The sequence below is a fragment of the Macrosteles quadrilineatus genome, unplaced genomic scaffold (assembly GCF_028750875.1).
Source record: "Macrosteles quadrilineatus isolate MER2022 unplaced genomic scaffold, UCM_ALF_1.0 Scaffold_8__2_contigs__length_117827958, whole genome shotgun sequence".
In the NCBI taxonomy this organism is placed as follows: Eukaryota; Metazoa; Arthropoda; class Insecta; order Hemiptera; family Cicadellidae; genus Macrosteles; species Macrosteles quadrilineatus.
The window spans coordinates 91,795,782-91,820,642 of record NW_026542601.1 but is presented as its reverse complement, the minus strand read 5'-3'; the positions used below and the strand labels follow the sequence as shown (position 1 = coordinate 91,820,642).

At 33.6% G+C, this 24,861-nt stretch overlaps 2 protein-coding genes and 1 long non-coding RNA gene across 5 annotated transcripts in view; all 3 read right to left on the bottom strand.

Moving 5' to 3' along the window:
• Positions 1-10,395, bottom strand: part of LOC129000812 (carboxypeptidase Q-like) — a 42,864-nt gene extending 32,469 nt beyond the window's left edge. Inside the window, exon 1 of one of the 2 annotated variants that reach the window (XM_054427833.1) lies at positions 9,870-10,395. In XM_054427833.1, the coding sequence (XP_054283808.1) occupies positions 9,870-10,267 (398 nt within the window). In that variant the 5' untranslated portion in view covers positions 10,268-10,395. Of the gene's footprint in view, positions 1-2,360; positions 2,729-9,869 lie in introns of those variants that run through there. The other variant, XM_054427834.1, reaches the window with a different exon arrangement.
• A 1,459-nt stretch (positions 10,396-11,854) lies between these two features.
• Positions 11,855-15,596, bottom strand: LOC129001115 (uncharacterized). Its single transcript, XR_008491388.1, has 3 exons — positions 14,031-15,596; positions 13,220-13,473; positions 11,855-12,044 (listed from the first exon to the last, which is right to left on the bottom strand). It is a non-coding gene; the product is annotated as an uncharacterized LOC129001115 (long non-coding RNA).
• Positions 15,597-17,927: 2,331 nt separating this feature from the next.
• Positions 17,928-24,861, bottom strand: part of LOC129001666 (ubiquitin-conjugating enzyme E2Q-like protein 1) — a 44,029-nt gene continuing 37,095 nt past the window's right edge. For both annotated transcript variants that reach the window (XM_054429042.1, XM_054429043.1), the window contains 3 exons: positions 23,282-23,483; positions 20,676-20,779; positions 17,928-19,842 (listed from right to left, as the gene is read on the bottom strand). In XM_054429042.1, the coding sequence (XP_054285017.1) occupies positions 19,711-19,842; positions 20,676-20,779; positions 23,282-23,483 (438 nt within the window). In that variant the 3' untranslated portion in view covers positions 17,928-19,710. The remainder of the gene's footprint in view (positions 19,843-20,675; positions 20,780-23,281; positions 23,484-24,861) is intronic.

Below are 24,861 nucleotides of genomic sequence, written 5' to 3'. Positions count from 1 at the left end.
TTTGTTTATCCATTTATTAATTAAAAAAAAAAAAAAATGGTTAAAGATACAAAATTGTATCTTTGCAAAACTTTGCAAAAACATTTATGACAACTAGACAAAGCTACAACAAAATTATGGCAATTTTAAAATTAAATAAAACAAAATGGCGGCCATGGAAAATTGTGTTTCTTAAATACCGTAACTCAAAACCATTGATTTTACAAGAATAACGTTTTAAAGACAATTTAATTACAAATCGATTGACACCTTATGTTATAAGATTTGATTAATATTAACTGAGATATGGCAGCTTTAGTGATACTGTACATGACCCGCTGGAGGTTAGTAGCAGTGCATGTATCCGGTCACGTATCATTAAAGCTGCCATATCTCAGTTAATATTTGTTCGATCTTAAAAAATAGGAATTTGAAAAATTGCCATAATTTTATTCTAGCTTTGTCTAGCTATCATAAATATTTGGGCAAAGTTTTAATTTTGTATCTTTCACTTTTTTAGGAAAAAATTAATAAATGAAAAAAATGGCGGCTGTATGAGTAACTAAGGACTTCCTGAAAATATAAATATGATATTTAGATATGTTTCTTACTCAGGAACAATGCCCTAAAATATTGGTTGAGAGTTCCGGGACATCCTGTATATTATCAAATAAACAGGGGTTTTTAGGTAAACCTCAATATTGCATTGTTTAAAAAGTATTTATAATATTAAAGAAAATTACATATTATTAGGCCCCGTAGTCCCCTTTAATGCTATCTAAGTCGATCGGCAGTAATAAAGGACCACCAATCAACTCGGTAAACAATACATTGGATCCATTCCTTGGATTGCCATAGGCTGTCCATAACTATTGGACTGATATGAATGAAATGTCAAGATTCTTTACAAGCAAAATATTTACAAGAAAGACAATCAACAATTTTATTCAGTTTTTTTTTTTAGCTCCCAGACAAGACTTAAATCTTTTTTTGACCAACCAAATTGACAAACCAATTTAGGGACATAGCCTTTTTCTGACTTTTGTCAAGTACTTGCAAAGTATCAAGATGGTATGATTTTTACAATATCCTCGGGTAAATGAAAACCCAAAATCGAGTAGGTAGTACTATTCTCAGGGCCGCCCCGAGGGTAATAGACGCCCGGGGCGGGATTATATTATAATCTGTGCCCCCTCTCCTATTAAAAAGGGGATTTAGGGTTTTTTTTTTGGGGGGGGGGGTCTGATACATCGGACATATTTGGTATAAACCCTATACATACAGTAGGCCTATTTAGATGATTTAAAACCATAAGAATGGGTTCATAGATGGTTAATGTAAACAAAATCAGTAATCTTATGGCCTATTCCTATTCCATAAAGATTAATATATTCCTTAGTACACGGTTATCAGCAAGAACACCCATTTCAAGATTTTTTTATATAAAACTTCATATTTGGTAAGAGGACCCCCTTTTATATAGGCCTTTTTTGCAAAATAAACCAACTTCCGAGTTTCGACGGTAGATAATTTTTATTCATATCCAAACTATTTTTTGCCTGAAAATGAAAAAAAAAATTAAAGTACAAAATATTATTTAAGATAAAGAATATCATTTTAAAGATTGAAATTTTACTAAGATTGTTTGTTCTTGGTTCGCAGAGCACTGAACTAAGAACTTATCGTAACACACTACATTGAACTAATGATTAGGCTACTAAAAACATTACATTTAATCAAGCAAGAAGCGAGTGTGGGCGTACTGTATGTGCAGTATGCTGAGACTCGGAAAAGTTGCAATCAAGTCACATCATGTGAGATATTGTACAACAATGTTGTTGTTTGATAATAAGGTTACTGGTAATTCTTTTTACATTCCACGCCCACACACTCCCCCTGACCACAAACCACATGGCCACGGCAACCGGGGCGGATGACCTGGCCGTCCCGCCCCTAGGGCGGTCCTGAATATTCTTATAAACCATGGCAGCATTAAAAATCCCCTTATTCTTATCCAACTACGTTTTAAATAAGTTGAACAAGACAATTTTGCAAATAATAAGTTTGAGTAATACAGTTTTAACTGGAAGTATTGAATTTACCATAAGCTTATAAGGCTAAACTAACTAGTAGCCTACACGATAGATTAAGACGATTAGTAGGTACTTCACATAGAAGTGGTTTCCAAAGTGTAATTGGAAAAGTTATTAACCATCATGAATCATAAAGAGTGCTATGAAATTAGGACATTTCAAGTGTGTTTATGGGATAATTTTAATTTGTTTAATAGCTACAAAAAATGTTTAACGATATTAATTATAAAACAATAAAAGTACTTGGATTAGAAAGAAAATAAAAAAATAACTACCATAATATCTTACCTCTGCCAGACTGGTACCGTAACATTTTCTCCGTGGACATTATCAAAACCATACCTCTTAAATAACCCCATAAGATAATCTATTGCCAACTCCAAACGTTCAGTTCCAGCGAGTCTACTTCCAAATGTATCAACAAAATAAGACAGTTCATCCCAAGTTTTGTTACGAAAATTCCCTACTACTGTGTAATCTAGAATTTCCAATACAGTCGCAGCATTTTTGGAAATTTCATTCGAGATGGTTGGACTGACTAGTTTTTGGCATAAGTGGTCCACAGGGGTGTAATTTTCATTTTCATTCATTTTTACTTTATAGAACACAAAACCTGCGACACATCCGATAATAACTAGAGCTCCGACAATGATTACAAACTTAGAATAACCTGGTGAAATCATTATGTAAAACACTAATTCAAATAAACACTTAACAGCTCACAGTAACTAAAGTTAATAACAGTAATTTCACCACAAAAACTATCTGCGCATTTCTAATACAAAATTGGAGATCAGCTTGGATAATATGTCTTAGAAGAAATTAGATAATTTAGTTTGAAAATCAACCTCACAATCGATGCACACACAATTATACACACACTAACAAAATACCCAAGCGGCAGTTTTGGAAGGCACTAGGTAAAACCGACTGTAAAATCAGGATAGTTTACAAATTAGCTTTTGAGGATTAAGAGCTTAAGTTATCTTTATGAAGTAAAGAATTAACAACAATGAGATATCAGTAAAGACTTATGTAAATAGATTAGTCGTTATCAGCCAATGAGAATATAATTCTGTATAGCTATTCCAAGATAGCATAATTAACCCATTAAAAACCCTTTAAACTGCAAGCCAGGAAAAGTAAATGAAGAGAAATTGAATACGTTGGAAAAGCATTAAACAAACTATGACTATCCATGGTTGATGAGATCCACTACTTTATCAAACACATGAAAATAAAAGCAAAGAATATTCTAAAGTGAGGTAGAAGACGATTATCAAAGGATAGGCCTAGGCTATCAGCTTTTCATCAACTGAAGTTTAAACTTTTTTCTCATATCTAAACCAAGAGATAACGTTTTTTTTTTTTTTACTACCGTCAAGCGGGGTAATTCTGACCCCCCAGGGGTGACATTGACCCCGGGGTCAATTATTTTTATTATATTCTTTTTTAAATAGTAGGTTATAAATAAATTGAAAATAAAAAATATGATAAATTTCAGTAGTTTGGTAGCAATTTGAAAACAAATAATATTTAGCAGAAATTAGTTGTATAACAATACAAAAAAATTATAATACAATCACCTACAATACAGCTGTATAATTTCATAACAAGAAACTTTTTCAGCCCAGCAAAAACTGTTGGTTCTGGCACTGTCAGGATTTTATATGGTAAAATATATATGTTTTTAGGAATATTTGAGCACTTATTACAAGCAAATAAAGAAAATTTAATAAATTAATAATTATTTTTTAAGGCCTTGTAACATTGACCCCTTATTTTTTTTGCCTTCGGATAACTTTGACCCCTCGTTATAATTCCAAGTTACTAATTAGTAATTAGCCTACACATCATTTTTATTAATTCTGGTATATTTAATTTAATTGATTTATGTATATAATGTAATAGACCTACTAAAAATGTTGATTTATAATTGTTTTATTTTTATCTATGAAGTTGAGGTAAAAGCAATCCGTGGAAAGCGAGGAAAACAACACTTTAACCAGGTCTTTGCCTGTTAAGTTAAAAAAATTAACAGTTTGTTGAAGTAATGTGACTTAATTCTGTTGACACTAACTATGGGGACAAATTTACATCCAAAAGAAAATTATGTGTTTTCTATTCTGCCCCATCTGTAGATCTGATTGGTAAGTTGCCGGGAACTCTGGAATCTAATGGGCGCAAAATTTTCTATAACTTTTTTGGAAGGGTTTGAGTAAAGGAAATTTAATGATTTTAGTCACTAATAACTTGTAGTTTTGATGTTTTACCTTGGTGTTACATCCTAATCATGTGATAAAAAAATTGCTAATTTGATTTATTCCATCATTATAGCCTAGGTGAGTTCATAAAAAAATTTTTTATGTTCACTCCTTGATGTTGTTACCACTCTATTGTTCTTAAGTAACATTGACCCCTTTTACAGGGGTCAAAGTTTCATTGTACACTAGTAACATTGACCCCAGTGCTTTATTATGTATAATTTTAGTATAATAAATGTAGGGGGTCAATGTCACCCCAAGACACGGGGTAACATTGACCCCTTTTATAATTTTTTTATGACTAACATATGACAATAAAAAACAAAATAATTACTGGTAGGTATTCACACAGTACCTGTATATCATTTAAAAAATATATTGTGAATATTAATCAATATATACAAAAATTAATCAACAAAAACATCAAAAAAGGGGTCAATCTAACCCCGGTTGACGGTAAATGACCATACTTAACAATATGTGCTAGATAAAAAAAAATAGATGCCTATATTAAAAAACATTTTTTTTTCAAGTGAATCATGTGTTCAGAGAGTTATACCAAACACAATTTGTTATAATTTCCTATTTTTATAAGATTTTGCAATTTTACGTTTATTTACACTTTTTACAGATTTCCACAAAGGCCCATGGAAAAGTTTGTAACTTAAAAACGGTTAGAGATATCTATTTTTATAATTAAAAAAATCCCATAATTACAGAAAATTTCCCTATTGACCCACTTGCCCCTCATTCCTCTCAATAGTCTGAATGCAATATACAGTATTATAATTCAGATGTGGGTGGTTCCAATTGCCCCCACGGTGGGGCAACTAAAAAATATTTACTTTTATTTTTAAGTATTTTTTTTAAGTTATTGTCTTTAAAAAGCTAAATTAGTTGTAGTTATGGTGCAAACAATTTCACCATTACAAGTATTTAATATTACCTGAGCAATGTAAAGTCAAAGTTGAACTACCATATCCTAGAAATGTTCACCCTCTGTAAATTTTTTTTACGAGTATTTCAAAAACATTAATCATTAGTCATGAAGGGTAAGGAGGTTGAGACTCTGGAGGGCGAGGCAAATGAAACAAATTTCAGATCTTTCTAAATTTTTTGAAGCAAACAAACTCAGTTTAAATTCCAAAAAAAAAAAAAAAACTATTTGTGTTTTCAAACAACACAAAAGCAAAATTCCAAAAATAATAGGACTCCGAACCTATTTATAGGAGAGAATAAAATTGAACAATCAAAAACAGCTGACTTCTTAGGGGTGAGGCTGGATGATAGACTCGGATGGGGCGAGCACATTTATGGATTAGAGAGGTCGTTTGCTCGAGGACTGTTCATTCTACATAGGATGAGGTCATACGGCAGCGATACTCTGTCCAGGCTCGTCTATCAAGGACTGTTCGAGCAGTACATTTCATATTATATCATTTTGTGGGGTTTTTCCACCAAAAAGAATTTGGAAACAGTTTTTGTCTGGCAAAAAAAAACAATAAGGACCATCCTAGGCATGCCACCAGATGCCAGCTGCCGAGATGCATTCATCCAGCTTGGACTCTTGACTGTCCCTTGCATATTCATCTACGAAGCAGTAGTATACATAAAATCACAAAACATTCAACCTCATTTCATAGATCACAAATACAACACTAGAAACAAGGGAATCCATTCTCAACAACACAGACTAAAATTGTTTGAACAAAAACCTCATTATTCCGGTTTAAAAATACAAGTATTACAAGTAGGCTAAGTATTACAAGAATCATATGAAACTGTAGACCCTACCTGAGTTGTTGTTTTATAGCACCAAATTGTAAGCTGAGACAAACAACCATTACATCCAACATGATAAAAAATTTGCATATACTTACTATTACCTTATAAAAACTTGTTACAGTTTTCCTGTCAACAGAACATACAATTCCAACTTGAACACATCGGGATAGACCTCTGGTAGTAAAAGCATTAACTAATGGTACAAGTTCTCCCTTTACTTAACAGATAGTGCTAAAATGAGTATAGGTCCAAGGTACATAGGCTATAGGTTCAAAGTACATCACCACCTTCCCCAACACCATGCTATTAAAAGCGACCATTTGATGTGAAAGCGTGTTCCTACGTGTTTGATGAAGGAAAATGAACTTTTTGTTAAATTTTGAACTGGCTGCGATATAGATGCGGTTTTATGTTGCTCTGCTACCATTATTGAAGCGGGTTACTACAATATATAGTAACGGTACTGGACTCATAGGATCGTTAAGGCTCAATATAATCAATCTAGTGTTGCTAGCGACATTCTGAGTTGAATAATAATGATCTTAAATTAATTACTGAGCCAAACCTTATCCATATCACAGCCATTTTCATGATCTAATATTTCTAATGCATCTAATTAAATATAATAACCAAAAGAACAAGTAAAACTTCCACTCGTACCTTAAGGGTACGAGTGTGCTCAAAAGTTTAATTTACATAGGCCTACTAAGCTAAAATAGTTACTAGTTCCCTAAACCCCTTGATTCCCCCCTTCCTGAAAAATTTTGAACATATTTATTTAATTAACTAAACCTAAGATAACTTATCGTTCGTAGACCATGTCCGGCGTTGACCAGGTCGCCTACACACTCAAACTCCAGGAGACAACTGCCACTCTGTCTCTGCGCTTCCTAGTGAAAACTTACTATCGATAGTACTATCGATAGTATCGATAGTTTGAAAATATCGATAGTGGGTCGATAGTATTATACTATCGATGAGACTATCGATAGTTTTTTTTACGTTAAATTAAGTAAAGAAATCATTATCTGGTACTCTTACATTTCATTGTTTGTCTGTTAATGCATACCTATAGTTAATATTATAGACTATTTTTTCAATCCATTGCAGAAAAGCTTGGTAGACAAGTAGGCTACCTTCTCAAACATTTGAAAGCGGGGGCATTTGCTAATTCACTACCGGACTTATGGGTACATTTGCCTCATGGGTTTTAGCATTGACTATATAACACTACTACTTTGTACATTGACTATATACACTACTTTGTAGTGTTATATAGTCAATGGTTTTAGCATACATAGGAGACACCGGTATACGGTATTTTCCTTTGATCTATGGCTTTAGATTGTCATAATATATATATTATTTATGCAATGTGAGTAAAAAAATATTTTTGTAGTGAATAGTAAAAAGAAAATAGTAAGAGAATTTTTCTTTTTTTTATTGTTGTAACCCTTAAAAAAACTTATTGTTATTTTATACAAATGTTGTAATATTTTGGAAAAAAACATAACCAGGGCGTCACTCATAAATTAATTGTTAAAATTAATAATCTGATAAAGGGAAATCAACCACCAATGCAATGTTTACACTTATAACAAAAGTAGTACGGGCTCTTGACTCAGGAGAAAATGCTTTAGGGTTTTTCTTTGACCTGAGCAAGGCATTTGATACTGTAAATCACGATATGCTCATCAATAAACTAGAATCTATTGGTGTTAGGGGGCTGGCACAGGAGTGGTTCTCCTCATACCTTAGAAAGAGGGAGCAATTCGTTGAGGTCAGAGGTGTTGACAGTTCTGGGTGTGCTCGACCCTTTGTCTCCTCTCGGGACACCGTCACTTGTGGGGTTCCCCAGGGATCTGTCCTCGGACCTGTGCTGTTTCTGATCTATATCAATGAACTGCCTTCAAGTGTTGAGGCTGGAGAGATCTGTCTTTTTGCGGATGACACGTCTTTAGCTCTGTCTGGCTCAACTTCCGAGGAATTAGAATTAAAATCTTTTATTGAGGCAAATAACGTAAAGCAGTGGTTTGACTCCAATTTATTAAATCTCAACCCCAACAAAACTGAATTGCTCCGTTTTTCAATCCAAGGCAATCCACACACAACTATCCTTTTAGACAACGTGGAAATTGAGTCCACAGAAGGCGTCAAGTTCCTTGGTTTAATATTAGACAAACACCTTCGTTTTTATGACCATATCGACAGTGTGTGTACGAGGGTTGGTTCCGGCATCTTTCTTTTAAAACAATTGTCAATTTTTTCTGATCAGAACGTCCTTATGACCGCCTATTATGGGGTCATTTTCCCTCATTTAGTATACGCAGTGCCGGCATGGGGATATGAGAATGGAAGGACCAGATTTCTATTTCGACTTCAAAAGAGAGCAATTCGAACCATCTTTAAAATCAGCTCACGAACTTCATGCAAAGATTTTTTCCAGTCTTCAAATATTTTAACTTTTCCATGCATATACATCCTTGAAACACTCTCTTTTCTGAAAAAGAACATTTCCATTTTTTCAAGTTCCAGATCATGTCCATATTCTTTGCGAAACAGTCTTAATCTTCAGATACCAAAACATTCAACCACCTTTTTCAAAAAACATCTTTATTATAACGGCATACTGCTTTTCAATGCACTGCCAACACATCTAAAAATTGAGTCAAACCCTGTTGTTTTTAAAAAATCACTTCGAAAATTACTGGTGTCCAAGTGTTACTAGTTACTACCGTGTCCGTGATTTTATTGCTGATGGGTAGTCATGGGCATATGGTATACTTGGTTCATGAATTGATTACATGTAAATATTGTTTGTTTTAGTAGTTATTTTATAGTTTATAAGACAATTTGTATTTTTTTAAATGTATATTGACTTAGCCAATGCATTCATGTAAATCTGGCCAAATAAATGATTTATGATTTATGATTTACGATTTATGCTTTATCTTCGACTAGGTAGAAACCATTGTTTAACATGCAGGCAGGATATATACAATATTATATGTATTAAAATTCCATTTGAGTGACTATCGATAGTATCGATAGTTTTTAAAAAACTATCGAAAACTATCGATAGTGTGACTATCGATAGTAAGTTTTCACTAGCGCTTCCTACCCCCTCCCCAGTTTTCCAGTGATCAGCTGATCTTTACCATCTGATGCGTCGCCGCTGTGACGCAAGCGTCACAATGACAAAATATCAACAAAATATAAACAGAAAATCAAAACAAATGGAAGACATTCCAATCACATATGTTTTATTTACAGTGTAGGGTGAAAATAGAGAAGTTTGCACAATACATACTTTTGGTCGATTTTGCGACCACGGGGCGTGCTATCGTTAACGACTAAAATAACAATAAACTAACTTAGACCTACATTAACTACCAGCTGATTATAAAATGAAACTGTTCTAAACTAAACCTAACCTTAACTAAACTGCAGAACAGTATGTGAGTAAATGTAGCCTAGGACGTAAACTAAAGTGCAGCCAAGAATAGTAACTTACCCTGATTATTTACAAAAATAACAATAAATTTGGCCTTGGATTTTACTGTATTAACTTATAAAATTAAACTATCATAACCTAACCTAACCAACCAAACTTGCTGATGGTGAAAAAATCGCATGAAGGTTTACTAATCGAATCGATAGTTTCAATAAATATTAGCGTAGCCCAGTTAAGAAACTGTACCCTTTATTTAACTTAAAAGATACTGTACCTAGTACAAGAAATGCTTACCTCACCCAGTGTGGGGCTGACACATTTTCACCGTGTATGTTGTCCAAACCAAATGAACCAAGCAAGCTCATCATGTAATTTATTGAGTTTTCAAGATTAGCTGTACCAGTCATTCTGTTCCCAAATTTGTCAACAAAGTAGGATAGCTGTTTCCACAATTTTCCTTTGAAATTCCCTTCATTACTTGTAGCCTCCACAATTAACTCAACAACTGGCATATAACCAGCAATTTCGTCTTGCAAACTTTTATCTACATTGCATAGGTTTACAATCGGTGAAGGATTTGGTGGATTATTGTGGTAAAATAGTGTATAGTAAATCCCGCAGCCAGAAAACAACAAAATCAGACAAAACCACCAAGGAAATTTACAATACAATTTACAAAACCAATTACACATATTACCTAGGTAAGCAAAACTGAAACTTCAACAATGTATAATGGCCTAAACTCAAACTGAATAATTTATTTATCTTTGGCACAGGAAAATACGATAAGTTTATCGTTTATCTCTAACCACTAACCAGAACTCAAACAAACAACCTAACCTATTAACATTAAACTTATCCAACTAGGATAGTGCTGGGTTCACAACAGACCAACCGTATGATTCGGTTGTGTTTCGATTGTTATCAACTGAAAGTCGAAATCGTAATCGTAGAGAATCGAACCGATGTTGTTATCGTAAGTTACGTTACGAGCGAGAGTGAAGTGAAATAAATGGTTGCCTACCTTGTTTCCGTTCCACGAACCCTTGTCTCTCGTAACACCACCCACCAGCGCGCCTTCTCCCACCACCGCGTCATACGCCCGTCATGTTTGCGTGAGGCCGGAGTTGGCGCGAAATTTAACATTGCATGCTAATAAATGGGCTGATAGCGCATGTTCAACCCTCGAGTTCTTACTTGAAAAAAGTTAAATAAATGCGTTTTGTGGTGATAACATTTCTGTTAATACTAGTCTTTATTTACAATTACCTGAAATAGCCACAGTTCAGAGATACATGTAATATATCTACATGATAAATTGCATTTGAACATCTGAACTGTGAGTAGGTTTTCATTGCATATTCAGTTCTTGGGGCCCAAAATAAAATTCTAAACATATTTATAATCAAGCTTCTAGTATGGCAAGCATTCCTTTGTTTTATAACTAGAGAGTATATATCCTGGCTAAAAATCATACTTTAACGTTTCTAACTAATCATAAATGACCTGAAAGTAATAGGATATGTAGTTTTTTTTTTAAATACAGTTAAAATAATTTTGATTATAACAATCTGTTAGCACTGCAGAACTGTATGTAAAAGCAAATAAAAGTAATATATTATTTTTATTAAGGCATGACCATGAACGCCTTTTAAGGTGAACCATGAACCATGAATGCAATTTATGGCCTATTACTGTAGGCTATGATTCTGATTCACTCACTAATAGGCTACATTTATAAAATTCTTGAATTTGTTATATCATACTTTTAAAGACACAATACCAGAAATTATTCCTTACTAGATTAGAATCACCATTTTAAGGGTAATTAAATAAATTTCAAAATAGCTTATATTATATTAAGTTTAGGCTAATAACAAGACGCATGAAAACAGTAAACCTCTGAAACTTAGATTCTTTCAAGTTAGGCTATGTAAAAATCCATGTTGGAGTCCTAAAAAATGTTATTTTTTTACCACTGTTACCGTTTGACTGTCTTCGCTATAAGTTGAGATCTTCATTAGGCAATTATAATTATTGTGAAACATTGACATTGCACAATTCCAATGCTGAAGGACAGTTAAGTATTTTGAATAACTTAAAGTTCAAAATTGCAAGAATTAAAATATTAAAAAACAATGACTGTGAAATAAAACAAAATATATTTTGCAAGAGTAACTTAACTAATTTAGAAACCCCAATAGGCACAATAGAAATTTTATTGATGAGGAAGTTGAGGTTTAGTAAATAAAACAAATTAATTAGTCCAAATACAGTGTATTTAAACATTTCACAAAAACAAGGTGATTCTTTTATCCAAGTCTTAGGCCATTACATTTGGAGTTTTTTTCATTGGAGAAACTGAACTATCAATTTGAGTGTGTTTGCTGTGGTGGATTTGGCTGATTTCCGTTTGATTTTCCCTGTGCTTTGTCTTGGCGTCTTAATCTCCATGGGTTCAATTGGAGTCTGAAACAAAAAAGGCCTTAGTTTTTTTTTTTTAAAACATTACTCGATTAAAAAAGTAAGAGGTGGTCCTTACTGATTCAGATTTTTAAACAGTTTCAATCAAAAAACCAATCAAGATTAAACCAAACTAGACAAAACTGTGAGTGTGAGATAATAATTCGCTTCTACTGAAATGAGCTGTAAAAATTAAAAAATCAAGGCTACACTTGCGCTGACACCAGGTAAAAGTAGGCCTAATTAAAGTAAAAATAATAGAATACTAAATCAGGTATAGTTAGGTTTCAAAGTTCCGTTAGATAACAAAATTACTTTACACTAAATACTTCCATGTTGCTGTGCCACAGGCCTTATATGGAAGTGCAACCAAAATTAGCTAATACAATTTATTGTTTTTTTTACAGGGATTTCATTAAAATTACAGCCACTATTAACTGCCACAGTGAGAGTAATAAGTTAGTGTCACTATTACTCTCACTGTGGCAGTTAGGCCTATGTTAAGTAAGGTTGTCACCAGACTCATATGGCAGATATTGATCCAGAAGGAAAAATTTAGGATAATCTGAGGACTTTAAAACATTGCATGAATAACGATAAAGACACTTAGCACCTGAAAATGTTGACACTGTAGGCTAAATTGTATTCTTTAATAGGACAACAGCCTAATTATTTCTGAATATTATAGTAGGTAGTACAGTATTGTAGTTCTGATAGGGTTATATGTCTGCTTGAGTTTTAAGGCGAAAATATTATCATAAGTTTTAAGTTACCGTAGCTGATAAGCACCGATTTCTGTGACTGTGAAATTTTGCTATGCCAGCTTATTTTTTCCTAAAACTAAGTAGGCCTATTCCTACGATCTTATAATACATGAAAACAACCTTAACATTTTTTTAAGGCACAGAAGACTTTCATTTTAAGGTACCGGTATTTTAAAGATGGACTGCTTCTCTGGTGAAGTAATACCAGATGGGGGCACGACCACTGGCAACGATTACATTTCAAATGGTCAGTCAGTCACTGTCAAACAACCTAGGCCTTAGTTTTTCTGTAACCCCCTGAAATGTCACTGTACAGCGCTTTGCAGAGTTAGGTTAGGTATATTATGATCATTATGTTATTATGATAAAACCTTAACTTAATATATAATTAAGATGTAAAAGCATAACTTATCTTACCTCAACAATATCAGGCTATCCATAGAAAAGTTGTCCACGGCTGTGTTTTTTTTTCTGAACTGCTGTACACAATCGGTGAGTACAGCGTCATCTTTAAGGAGCTTGACAAGTACTCCAAGTCTTATCTAACTTTAACTTCATCATCAGATAAATGTCTACTGCAAAGAATCAATACTAAACAGTTTCTTTCAGATTTTTTTCTTTTGACAGCCTTTTCCCAGGATTTCAACAGCTTTGGGCGAGTTAATAGAAATCTGAAATAGTTAAAAAATAGTTAAACAATTCACAGTAACCTTTAGGCCTAGTTTCCATAAATCCACATACATTGTAGTTCAACACCTAAACCTGGAAATGTAAATAATAGCATAATAGCTATGAAGGGCCTATGATTGATAAATAGAGCTGACGCTACTACTTGTCAGTATAGGTGCGAGTATAGGCTACTGTAGTAGCATGCTAGTAGGTATGATTACCAAAATAAAAATACAAGAATTTATTTTATTCAGTTAATTAATAGTTCAAATTAAAATGCACTTCTCATTTTAAACAGTAAGAAGTTATCTGAAGCCCTAACCAGTCTAGGCATAAAGCTGGGTTTTCCTAGGCGCGGAAGCGGAGAGCGGAGAGAGGAACGCGGAAAAGAGATTAACATGGTGTTCCGCTCTGTTTCTAGGAAAACAGTAACATTAAATTACCTAAGACAAGTGGAGTCCACTCTCCGCGTTCCTCTCTCCGCTTCCGCGCCTAGGAAAACCCGGCTTAAGTTAGCGACAACATTTCTTGATACAGTAAGTAATTATTTAAAACTTACTTGTAAAAGTGGATCCCATTTCCTTTATTGTAGGCTACGTTTCTTTGCATCCAAATTCAATACAATATCTAACCAAATTTGCTTAATTGACTCACACTCACATAATTAAGATAAACATAATTACAATAAGATATCTTGTCGTTCATTAAAGGTCAATTGTTTGGAGGACCCCTATCCTAATCATCTGTCATCGGCAACGCAGTGGTAATTAAGGTAATTAAAACCTCACCCAGATAGTCTAAGTTAACCTTAATAGGTTAAGGCATCTTGGTGGGATTATAAGAATGAATGCCAACATTTCTAGTTAAAATTGTGGCTGTATTTTAGTCAATTTTAAGTTACAGTAGCCTACAATCCATAAGTAGATTAAAACAAATAAAGCTGTAACATTTGTATACAGAAAAAAATAACTAACTTAACAAGACTTATTGAAATAATTATTTCTAGTAGGTAAGTATTGAATGAATTTGATTAGTAAAGATGCATGCAAAGAGTAAATAAGTTACTGTTTTTTCACCACTCTCCAGAAGGCCTGTTAAAAAGATGTTTTCTATGAATTAATTTGAAGGTAAAATTTGTTAAATTTTAAAATTTTACCTAACCAACACACTTAAGTTTCAGGCTGAAGCAAGCTTTTATTTAGGCCTTATTTTATTTTACATTCCAACACAGGGCATATAAAATAACATGTTAAATGGGTGACACAGTGCTGAGATTTTGTCGGCCAGTGACAATGGGTGGTGCCAGCATATTTTTTTTAATAATTCACATTTGAAATGTATCCGAATTAAAAAAAATATATATATGTAAATATTTTAGAGTAGGCTATTGAGCTATGATTTTGGCCCAAGAGGTTGTGAAGGGAGCCTTGGCCTGTTATGACATTCTAGGATACCGGTACATAATTAAGTGAGATTATATGGACTATTTACAAGCGAATAAGTATAATCGAAAAATTCATTAGAAGATGCGTAGAAATATGTGTTCTTTTCACTTTAATTCAAGTTATGCAAAAATTTCCGGGGGAACCCTCCGACCCGGCCCCGGTATCACATACCGTACCACCCGGTAAGTCCGGCGCCTCTGTTGCCCAGTGGAAATCCCTTAAAATATGCTCTGTTTCCAACATACTATATGACTTGCCTATCTTAACTTATTGTGTCAGTTTCATTCTTTTATATGACCAGCATACTTTTAATTTTATTTGTATTAACTTAAATAGGCTACATCCTAATATAATTATCAATGGGGGAATTGTATGTAAATAAATCCCCCTCCTCCCCAAACAATAATTGGAACCTAGAATAATAATTCTGGAGTAATAATATTTGGTTTTTTATATTTGAACTTCAGAAACCATAAGTAAAAGGCCTAAATTGGTTTTCTAAAAGACATCATAATTTGCGCAATTGATTTGATATTTTTATTTTGCTGATTCAGTTAAGCTATTAATAGTTTGACTCTAATAGGGCAAAGCGTTTTCAAACTCACTTAATTATAAAATTGGGAATAACTAAATAAACTAAGTTTATTGAAATTCCTCAACATAGATAAAAACATAAGCTGAGTAACTTAACCTCAATCAATTATTTCACATTTGCATTTGAGCTGAGCGGCAGACGACACGACGACAGCACTCCAATCCGATCCCAATGTTAGCTTAAGCTTGTGCGAGTGCGATGCGAATGCGATGCAATGCGATTACAGATACGACTTACAACATGTTCGATATTCTTCGACACACAACCGAATCATACGGTTGGTCTGTTGTGAACCCAGCACTATCCAACAAGGAACACTATGACAAAACAAGGTCAACGGAATGGGCACACGGAAGGGACTAAGGCTAAAGGTGTAGTGACGTCATATCTCTAGTGGGTAATGTCTTCTCTTGAGGCGACACGATTACCGTTACGAAACGATGAGATTTCAGCGGCGTTCGTGGCATAGTTGGTAGTGTTTCGGATTGGTGTGCAGGAGGTCCCGGGGTCGAATCCCGCTGGGAGCACTGACTTTTTGTCAACAAATTTTTCATATCAGCAAGTTTGGTTGGTTAGGTTAGGTTATGACAGTTTAATTTTATAATACTACATTTTAAAATTAATTTTATAATTAATTAAAAATTATAAGTAATTATTAATTAGATTTTTATCTTATATAGTTTTTATATTATCAGCAAGTCTGGTTGGTTAGGTTATGTTATGACAGTTTAATTTTAAAAATTAAAAATTTATTTTATAATTTTAAAACAATATTTTATAATTAAAAAGTTGATTTTATAACTAAAAAAAAAATTTATTTAAATTATTTCAACTTAGCAGTTCTAGCGGCGAACGCTGACACTACAAGATATGTTAGCCTTAGTCCCTCCCGTGTGCCCCACCGCAAAATCAACAGTCTGCTTCTTCTTCTTTTCTAGTTTGATTTAACAAATCTGGCTTGGTTCAACTACCATGTAGCTACTCCATTTCATCAATACAATTTTCCCGGGCTTTTTTAAAAAGCTAGCATGATTGGGACATTAAAAGGGTAATATATGACTCACCAATATACAAGGGGAGGGGCCTATAAAAGACCCATAAAACGTAGAAATAACCCAAAATATGTATAATTCTGAACAATGTTCAGAAAAAACACTTATTTTATTTATATAGATTTACTGGGTTTGAATTTTCAAGATCTAAAAATAATTATAAATCTATAAATCTTCTTTTAGTTTTACATATAATGCTGGGTGGGGGAATGGGTCGCGTTCCGAATAGACTCACGGGAGCCATCCGATACGTCATGTTTTACTTAATTATAAAATTAAAATGTCATAACCTAGTTACTTACATTTGAATCCTTATGTACATTATTTATTATCTAAATGCATGTATTTTCACTAAGCCCAGAGCGAATATATGATATTATTATTATCAAATATTTTTTTCCATCTTGTTTGTTGTAAGTATGGAGTTTGTCCGTTGGTATGTTTAACCAGTTATTAGCACCGGTATGGATCATAAACAAATGACGATTTTGGCCCGAAAATAAACATTATTTAACATTGCTTAAATGGAACTGCCATAACATATGTTCAATGCTATTAGTATAGGATTGGGGCCGGCGTCATTTGTTTATGTTTATGATCCATACCTGTATTTTTCTAGTAATCGTGGTTATTAGTTGCCATTAGCTGTATGGGCTATTAATTAACAGATGTGTCTAGGGAATATGTCGGCCTTAGTCACTAACAAGACTACAAGATCGCACCACTCAACCTACACTCATCTCCATTCATATTTGGCTCGAGATCATTCCGTTCACGAGAGCAGTGTTTACGCACGAGCCGCGGGCGAGTGCGTAAACACTGCTCTCGTGTGCTGCAAAGTGCCACTTTGCTCACTAGTTACACAAATAACCATTTCATTACCTGCTTAACTAATTTATATGGCAAATTTGTTTACTCAACAACATATTTTCCATATTTTTCCTAGGTCAAGAGGAAGTTCTAACCTCTTCCCCCAAATTCGTTCCTGTATACACACTGGGGAGAATACCTACCCAGGCGTGTTCTTGATGAGAACAAGCAGTTAGTCAGTAACAAAGCTGTCAACCCATTCATTCAACCCTCGTCTTTAAATATGCACACCCTAGAGTGTATGCATTGTTTACCTCTAATCTAATTCAAAAATAATATTTCCATAAGGAACAAACCACTACGGGACTTCATGGAAGGAACTATATCATCAACTCTAAAATATGTCTGTTATTAAATATTTGTAAATGGTTCACACACTTAAAATCAGTCTGAAAATCATTCTTTAAGCATCAGTCCAAGCCATGATTTGACTTGTAAGTCAAACGGCCATACAGCCGTAACAGTTAAACCCCGGAAAATAAAAACCTACAGCATTATTACTTTTCTCTTTTTATTTGATTTTAGGTAACATTTATAAACACTTCATTATTATAAAAGAATCAGGATCCTACTCAACGATTCGAGTATACAATTATTGAAAATGAGAATAGTTGAACGTAGTACAGAAACATGTGGTATGACTGACTGCACATAAATCTATTCTATCAAGGGAAACATTTTATAAGACTAATACATATTGTCTTTTTAAATCATGTCATTTACATCTTAACACAGTAAATTGATTGATTTAAATTTATTTGTATAATTCATAAAGTATTTATGAGAACAACACAAAGTAACTCAAGAACAAAAATCTGATTACTTTTAACCGAAGAAAAATAAGTACACAAATTAATACAGGATCTAAACTAAAAACTTGAGTCTATGTATTATTATAAAATCAACTAAAAAAAATCTTCTGCATTTTCTTAAACTAAACTATTAAACAGACACAAAATGGAACAAATATTTAACACATTTATTTTATCAATGAGGTAAAACCAACAGAAAATACTTTAATCCAAATTAACGTTCTTTTTTTATTGTAAACCAAAATGAAACTGGAACAGTTTCATATTTTAAGCACATTCGGTCTAAGATGGACGTTTTTTTTCTTTTTAGATATTAAAATACAAAGACACTTACCAAACAGTAAATCTAGAGCTAAGCTAATATGCTACAGTTAACAAATATATCACACGGAATGGGAGGAATCTTTGAGCAGGGGTAGATGTCAACCCTGGACGTACTATCAAATTTATTAGATTATTTAGCAGAAAATTTAAAAATTCAACATCTAACTACAAACGGTTCAATCAATCTTATAAAACCTCAGTATATATCTAATAAACATATCCTGCAAGTTTTTGTTTTGTATTATCAATTTTAATTTGTGCAATTTCCATACCCTATATGTTATTCAACATAAATCACTAATAAATGTTTCATACCTTGTGGACCTTTAAGCTTAACACTCACACAAATTATAAAAAGAAGTTTAAACTTATGAAAATCAGTAAAAACACAAGTGAAAAATACTCAGGTTTCTCATTGTTCCTAAACTAAGAGATCAAGTTAATCTTTTTTTAGTAGATATCATAAAAAAGCTCTAAGTACGACACACATTAGAAACTATAACTGTTTTGAATTTGTTCTCAAGCAGGAGTAAATTTAAAACAAATAAAATATTGTTTAGACTTTGAGTTCACGTTTTAATAGTATCCTAACTATTCAAATTTGGTTTGAAATAATAAAAAAATAAAAAAAAACAAAGTTTATCCAATTTTAAGTGCTTAAACTTTAATAAATCGAAAATGTACATGGATACAGTTTTGTCAATACACTTTTTGGCATAGTTTAAGTCTCAGAGATGAATGCACAATAATCGACACGGTATCCTACTAAGATGAATCTGAAAGACATTACCAATTAATTTTTGGCACACAAATAGTACAGGTCGAAATATACTGGAAATACTAACTCTGAAACTCACATGCTGCATCATATTGGAATGTAGGAATCGTTTAAACTATCGAGTAAATGAGATGTGTGTGAGGAATAAGGAACAAAAATAATCAAATATTGTTAATTAATAATATCCGGGTTACTGTTACTGGGTTGTTCTTGAGTAAAATCAATTATTGACTAGAATAGCCTCTTTAAATAACCCATTTGTCTTTGATGTGGCAAGTTAAGTCAATGCTTGGTAACCGATGCGCATATGATGCAACATATAAAATGCCTTTTGAATCTTAACCCCTATGGGTTTTGATCCAATTAACCATCTGAGAGAGGTGGTGTAACCCAGCCGTATTTTTCGTGAGTTTTGACCAAACTGCGAAACGATTCCTCCGCTGAACGTCGGCTGAAGTCCTTACTACTGCTTTTTGTTTTCTTCGCTATTCTTCCCTGAAACATAATTGATACTCAGAATTCTTCAAACTTTCAAATTATGAAGCGTTTATCAGTATCTTAATCTTGGCATCTGTTCCATAAATCTCTGAACATAGTGGTTCACTAATTCATTCAACAATAAATTAACCGAACAAAATGTATAAAAATAAAAAACTAATGCTTTAAGCAAATGATCTATTTCATCATTAAAGTCAACAAAAAAAGGTGGAAGGTGAAGTTTTAATATTCAAGCTTAAATGTTCACTATGCCTAAAATGAACCTTAGTTCAATTTGGTTTTACAGTATTATAATAGCAGATGTAATCGTACAGTATGAGAGCTAGAGGTCTATATTCCATCATACAACAGGCCATTACATTCAGCATGCCATAAGGATCTTCCTGAAACTGCAGCAATGAATACTTGATCATCATACTCTACTTTGTGGCTACTGCTACTTCGTACATTGAAAATCAACTGTAAAACATTCAGTTGCATTGTGAAGTTACATTGACTTTTGGATACTGAAGTAGGCATCATTTCTATATCCAACAGCTTCAGCAATTTATTTTTTCATTCTAAAGACTGCCTAAAAGACAGCTTAAAAACTCAAAGAGTGTGGTACGCTCTTAAATTCTACTTTCTCTCTTTGTTTTTGTTACTGAAATAGTTGATATGAGCTAAAAAAAACCTGCTACAACACCTAGTTGCCTAGTAGACGTGTTGACAGAAATCTTTATTTTACACTAATATATGTTTTCATAGATTGGAAATAAAAGATTTTGGTAAAGCTCATCTAAAAGAAAATTAGCTACTCTTTTATACAGAGTTAAGAAACGAATCCTTACCTGTCCTTTGACTATACTAGCAGCAAACTGCATTATTAATGCTTCAACAGTGTAAGCACTCGCCCAACCTCGTGGAGTCAACAGCTCCATACAGATGGCACCACCTAATAAAGATATAATAGAATAAATAAAATATAAGGTAGACATAAAATATGATAATAAAATAAAGAGATTATGCTTGCATTCAGTCAGTCAAGTGTTTATTTTTTATTATTTATTATTTATCTAAATCATAGTTTTACTTTGGTTACCAGATTTTTTCTTAAATTTTAACTAGTTGTGGGCTGATCCTTGAATTGGTCGATTCCAATACCAATCCCACAACTTTAGTTTCGATTCTCGATTCCGCAATCGATACCGATACCTGTTAAAAATTCATTTAATAACTCATATAACTTATGTGTGCTTCTCGCTATCCCTATAAATAAAGGAGCATGTTATTTTTATTTAATCATTATACAATAAGATAACTGCATTGCTATTGATTAAGGTTACATAGATTTTTAGGTTAGCCTATAAAGAAAATAAGATACTTCAAGAAGGCATACATTTTAACATATTTTATTAAATTAAATTGAGACAACAATCACCGGTTTAGGTAGGCCTAAAATGTTCACTGAGTTTTTTGTTTGCATAAGAATTCATACATCTAGGCCTACAATGAATGTTCCATATTGCTAGTGTTATAGACTCAAAAGTCAATATCAAAGTCATCTTCGATATTGTCATCATCAATATCACTTAAATTACTAAAAAAATCACACAAGTCATGGAGTTTGTCGCATCACTGGAACGGAGATCATAACCCAATTTGAACAACTCCCTACGCACGCACAGCAAACAAACAACAAAATCAAAACATATGTTCAACAATTAATTTGCCATTTGCAAACTCACGACAGTGCGGTGTTGCCAAATCTAATAATACCAGCTGATTTGAAAGTATTTTGTATTCCTTTGTACAGTAGACTCTCTCTTATCCGGATACCTTTTAACCGGACATCGGATTAACCGGACTACACTCGGCGGAAATGACATCTGTTTAACCAGACAATGTTTATCAGCACATTGGTTTAACCGGACTAGATCGGCAGGAAGTGGGCAGTACTGAAACGACTGTTCTCGTGGGAAAGATTTGAGACCAGTGATCACGTGTCTAAATACAATGCTCTCCTAAATTTAAGTCGAATATCACAGTAAACAGTCCGTTTTAATGAGTTTTTGGGGACGTCGGTTTAACCGGAAAACCCGATATCCGGACTGGCCTCGGTCCCGAGGAGTCTACTGTATATTTTAATAAGTGTCGAAAAGCAGTGAATGGGTGATGTTTACGTCGCGTGAGAACAGTCTTGGTATAGGCTGCCGCCAACTGCAGACTCTCGTGGCCCCTAGTATAGTATAAGTAAGCTGGGGCATTGATCACGCATATATAAAAATAACAAACAAAACTTAGCGCCAACAAACTCGTACGCATCAGTATGATACACTATGATCAGCAAGTTATTGAGCTCTTAAGCTGCTAATGAATTGTACATAAACCCTATTACGAGTTAGAAAACACGAGTTATACCATTGACTATATACACTTTGTGTGTATTATATTTATACATTCAATGCTTGTATCATCTGTCAACATTGCCCTCAATGTGACAACATGGTGGTAAGTGTTAAGCCTCTATCATTCAACTAGAGTTAGTTCTGTTCACTATTTGTCAGTTGAACACGTCATTCTTGTAAAATGCAAAAGCGAGCTATTTTTGATTATAAAAATGATTATGAATGTGCGATAATGAACTTGGAATTATTTATATTAACTGACTTCAGAGTATTCCAAATAAACTATGATGTGCCACTCTTTACAACCTTTGACGTCAGTTAAGTTTAGCATCATAATTAACCTCCCTTTTCAGAATCGGTATCGTGTACAATGAAGCGAAGTATCGAGTATTGGCGATTCATCGATACCACTGGTATCGAAGGTATCGAGAATCAGAATCGGCCCATCTCTAATTTTAACCCTTGATTAGCCATACTGATTTTGAAATACAACATAATAATGATAAAAATACATCGCTAAACAGCTGTCTCCAATAGTCACCATGTAGCCCTGAATTAGCTGAACAGCTAACCAGCTGACATACGGAGGTTACAAACAAGTTTGGTAAAATAATTAAATCACATAAAATAAAATTGATTTAAATTAGTAAGTTGTAGCCTATAAAAAAGAAAAAATAAAACTATGGGTATGAATTGTTCGAATGTGAAAGTTTTAGAACACAATTTTGGAAATATAATAGTAAAAGATTTGAATTAGCTATGTCCTACAGAATTCGGAAAAAGAGCGAGAGCCAAAATAACACTTCTGGCCTATGTGACAAACAATATTTTTTAATGTCCTCAAATCCAGCCCACTCTCAGAAAAAAAGACGTTTAAGCTCCGTAATGCAAACATGTGTAATAAAAACAGCGGACCTTGTTGAAATATGACAATACAGCAAGTTGTATCTTTGTATGACGATAAAGACTAAATCAAACAAGCTACAAATAATGTCAAACACGATTTAAAACTATCCACAAAAATAGACAAACACAGATAATGTGACTACCTTCCATGACAAAGCCTCTCTCTATCCTGGGGGAGATGACCCTCATGAAGGGTGGCATGAAGGGGAAGTTGTCAGGGAAGGTGATGTGAAGGAGGATGTGTGAGACATTGTGTTCACGCATGTCTGCGGCCAAGTCGCTCTCCTGGTCGATACGATAGAGACGAACATGCCATTCAAACAGGTTGTCATTCACTAGGCTTACCTGCAAACAAGTTAACTTTAGCTTTGACAGAGAGTAGTAAGTAGCATTGACTATTGGATACTATACTGAAGTAGGCATCCCATCTGTATGGACCAGCTGTCACCAATTTTAGTTGGAAACTAGTTGTGTGAGCCAGTCACAGAATCCACTAGTGTCTAGAGCCAGTCACAGAATGCGCTAGTGGTCTATTTTCTACCTTACTTCGAGTTGCTGGCCAAGTTGATGGTCATAACAGTTACTATAGCTCACAACACAACAGGTCATTCCATTAGTTTGACTCGGTAAAAAATTCTTGTATTCAACAGAATTTAGTAGGCTAATTAAGATCAGCACTATTAGTTTGTGGCTCACATAAATTACAAAAATGTTTAATAAATAACCCGCTGCAGCGGACCTGCGGACTAAGCGAATTTCCATTTGCCTGGATTGATTTTCAATTAATCTATTAAATCAACATTTTATGTTTAACGAGTACCTAGGTTATCTGCTACAGGGAAACTAATAAAGTGTGTTTTTTATTGAAATATTAATAGCATGAAATAAATAAATCCGCCAAGTTTGATCAAAATATATCCATAAACAAGCCTACAACATTTTATAATATTCTCCATAAGAATAACATGGGAATTTCAAATTAACAATTTTTAAATATTCTACGTTTAACCAATCACCGCACAAAAACACATTGATACTATACTAAATTATTTGTTTTTTAAGCTCTTTAAAAAGGTCTGGAGGAAAATTGTAAAATTTTGTGTTTTAAGGGTAAGAATTAGAAAACCCAATTTAACCCCATAAACCCCCCCCCCCCCGTTAAACCCCGTTCCCATGGTCCGATCATGCTGGTTCGCGATCTCATTCAAGGTTTATCCCGCCTTAAACCTTCAAACCAAATTTTATCAAAATTGGACAAAAATTACTCAAGTTATTGTCTGGACGGACACACATGTATATATATACATATATAAAAATTTGAACGAATGGTGTTTTTGGACTCTGGGGACATCTTTAAATGTTCTTTTAAATCAAAAAAGTAAATCGGTCCTGGGCCAAGGTCTTACCATGAGACCTATGGTAATTGCTACTTCCCTATAGGGAAATTCGCTAAAACTGGTGACAACTTAAACAAAAACTTAAACATGGGTGGTAAAACTTAAACATGGGGATGGAATGTCCAGTTGTATCATTAATCTTGTAGTAGCAATCCCATTTCCATGTTGTAGTTTTATCTCTTCTCTTTCTATGTCCTACCTTCACAGCAATTTCAGGACCCCAGCATTGACTTTAGGATATTTAAGCACGGAAAGTAAATAAAAGGAACGTCTCATAACACTTAATTACCCTTATACTACACTCAAAAGACGGTAAATATACATAA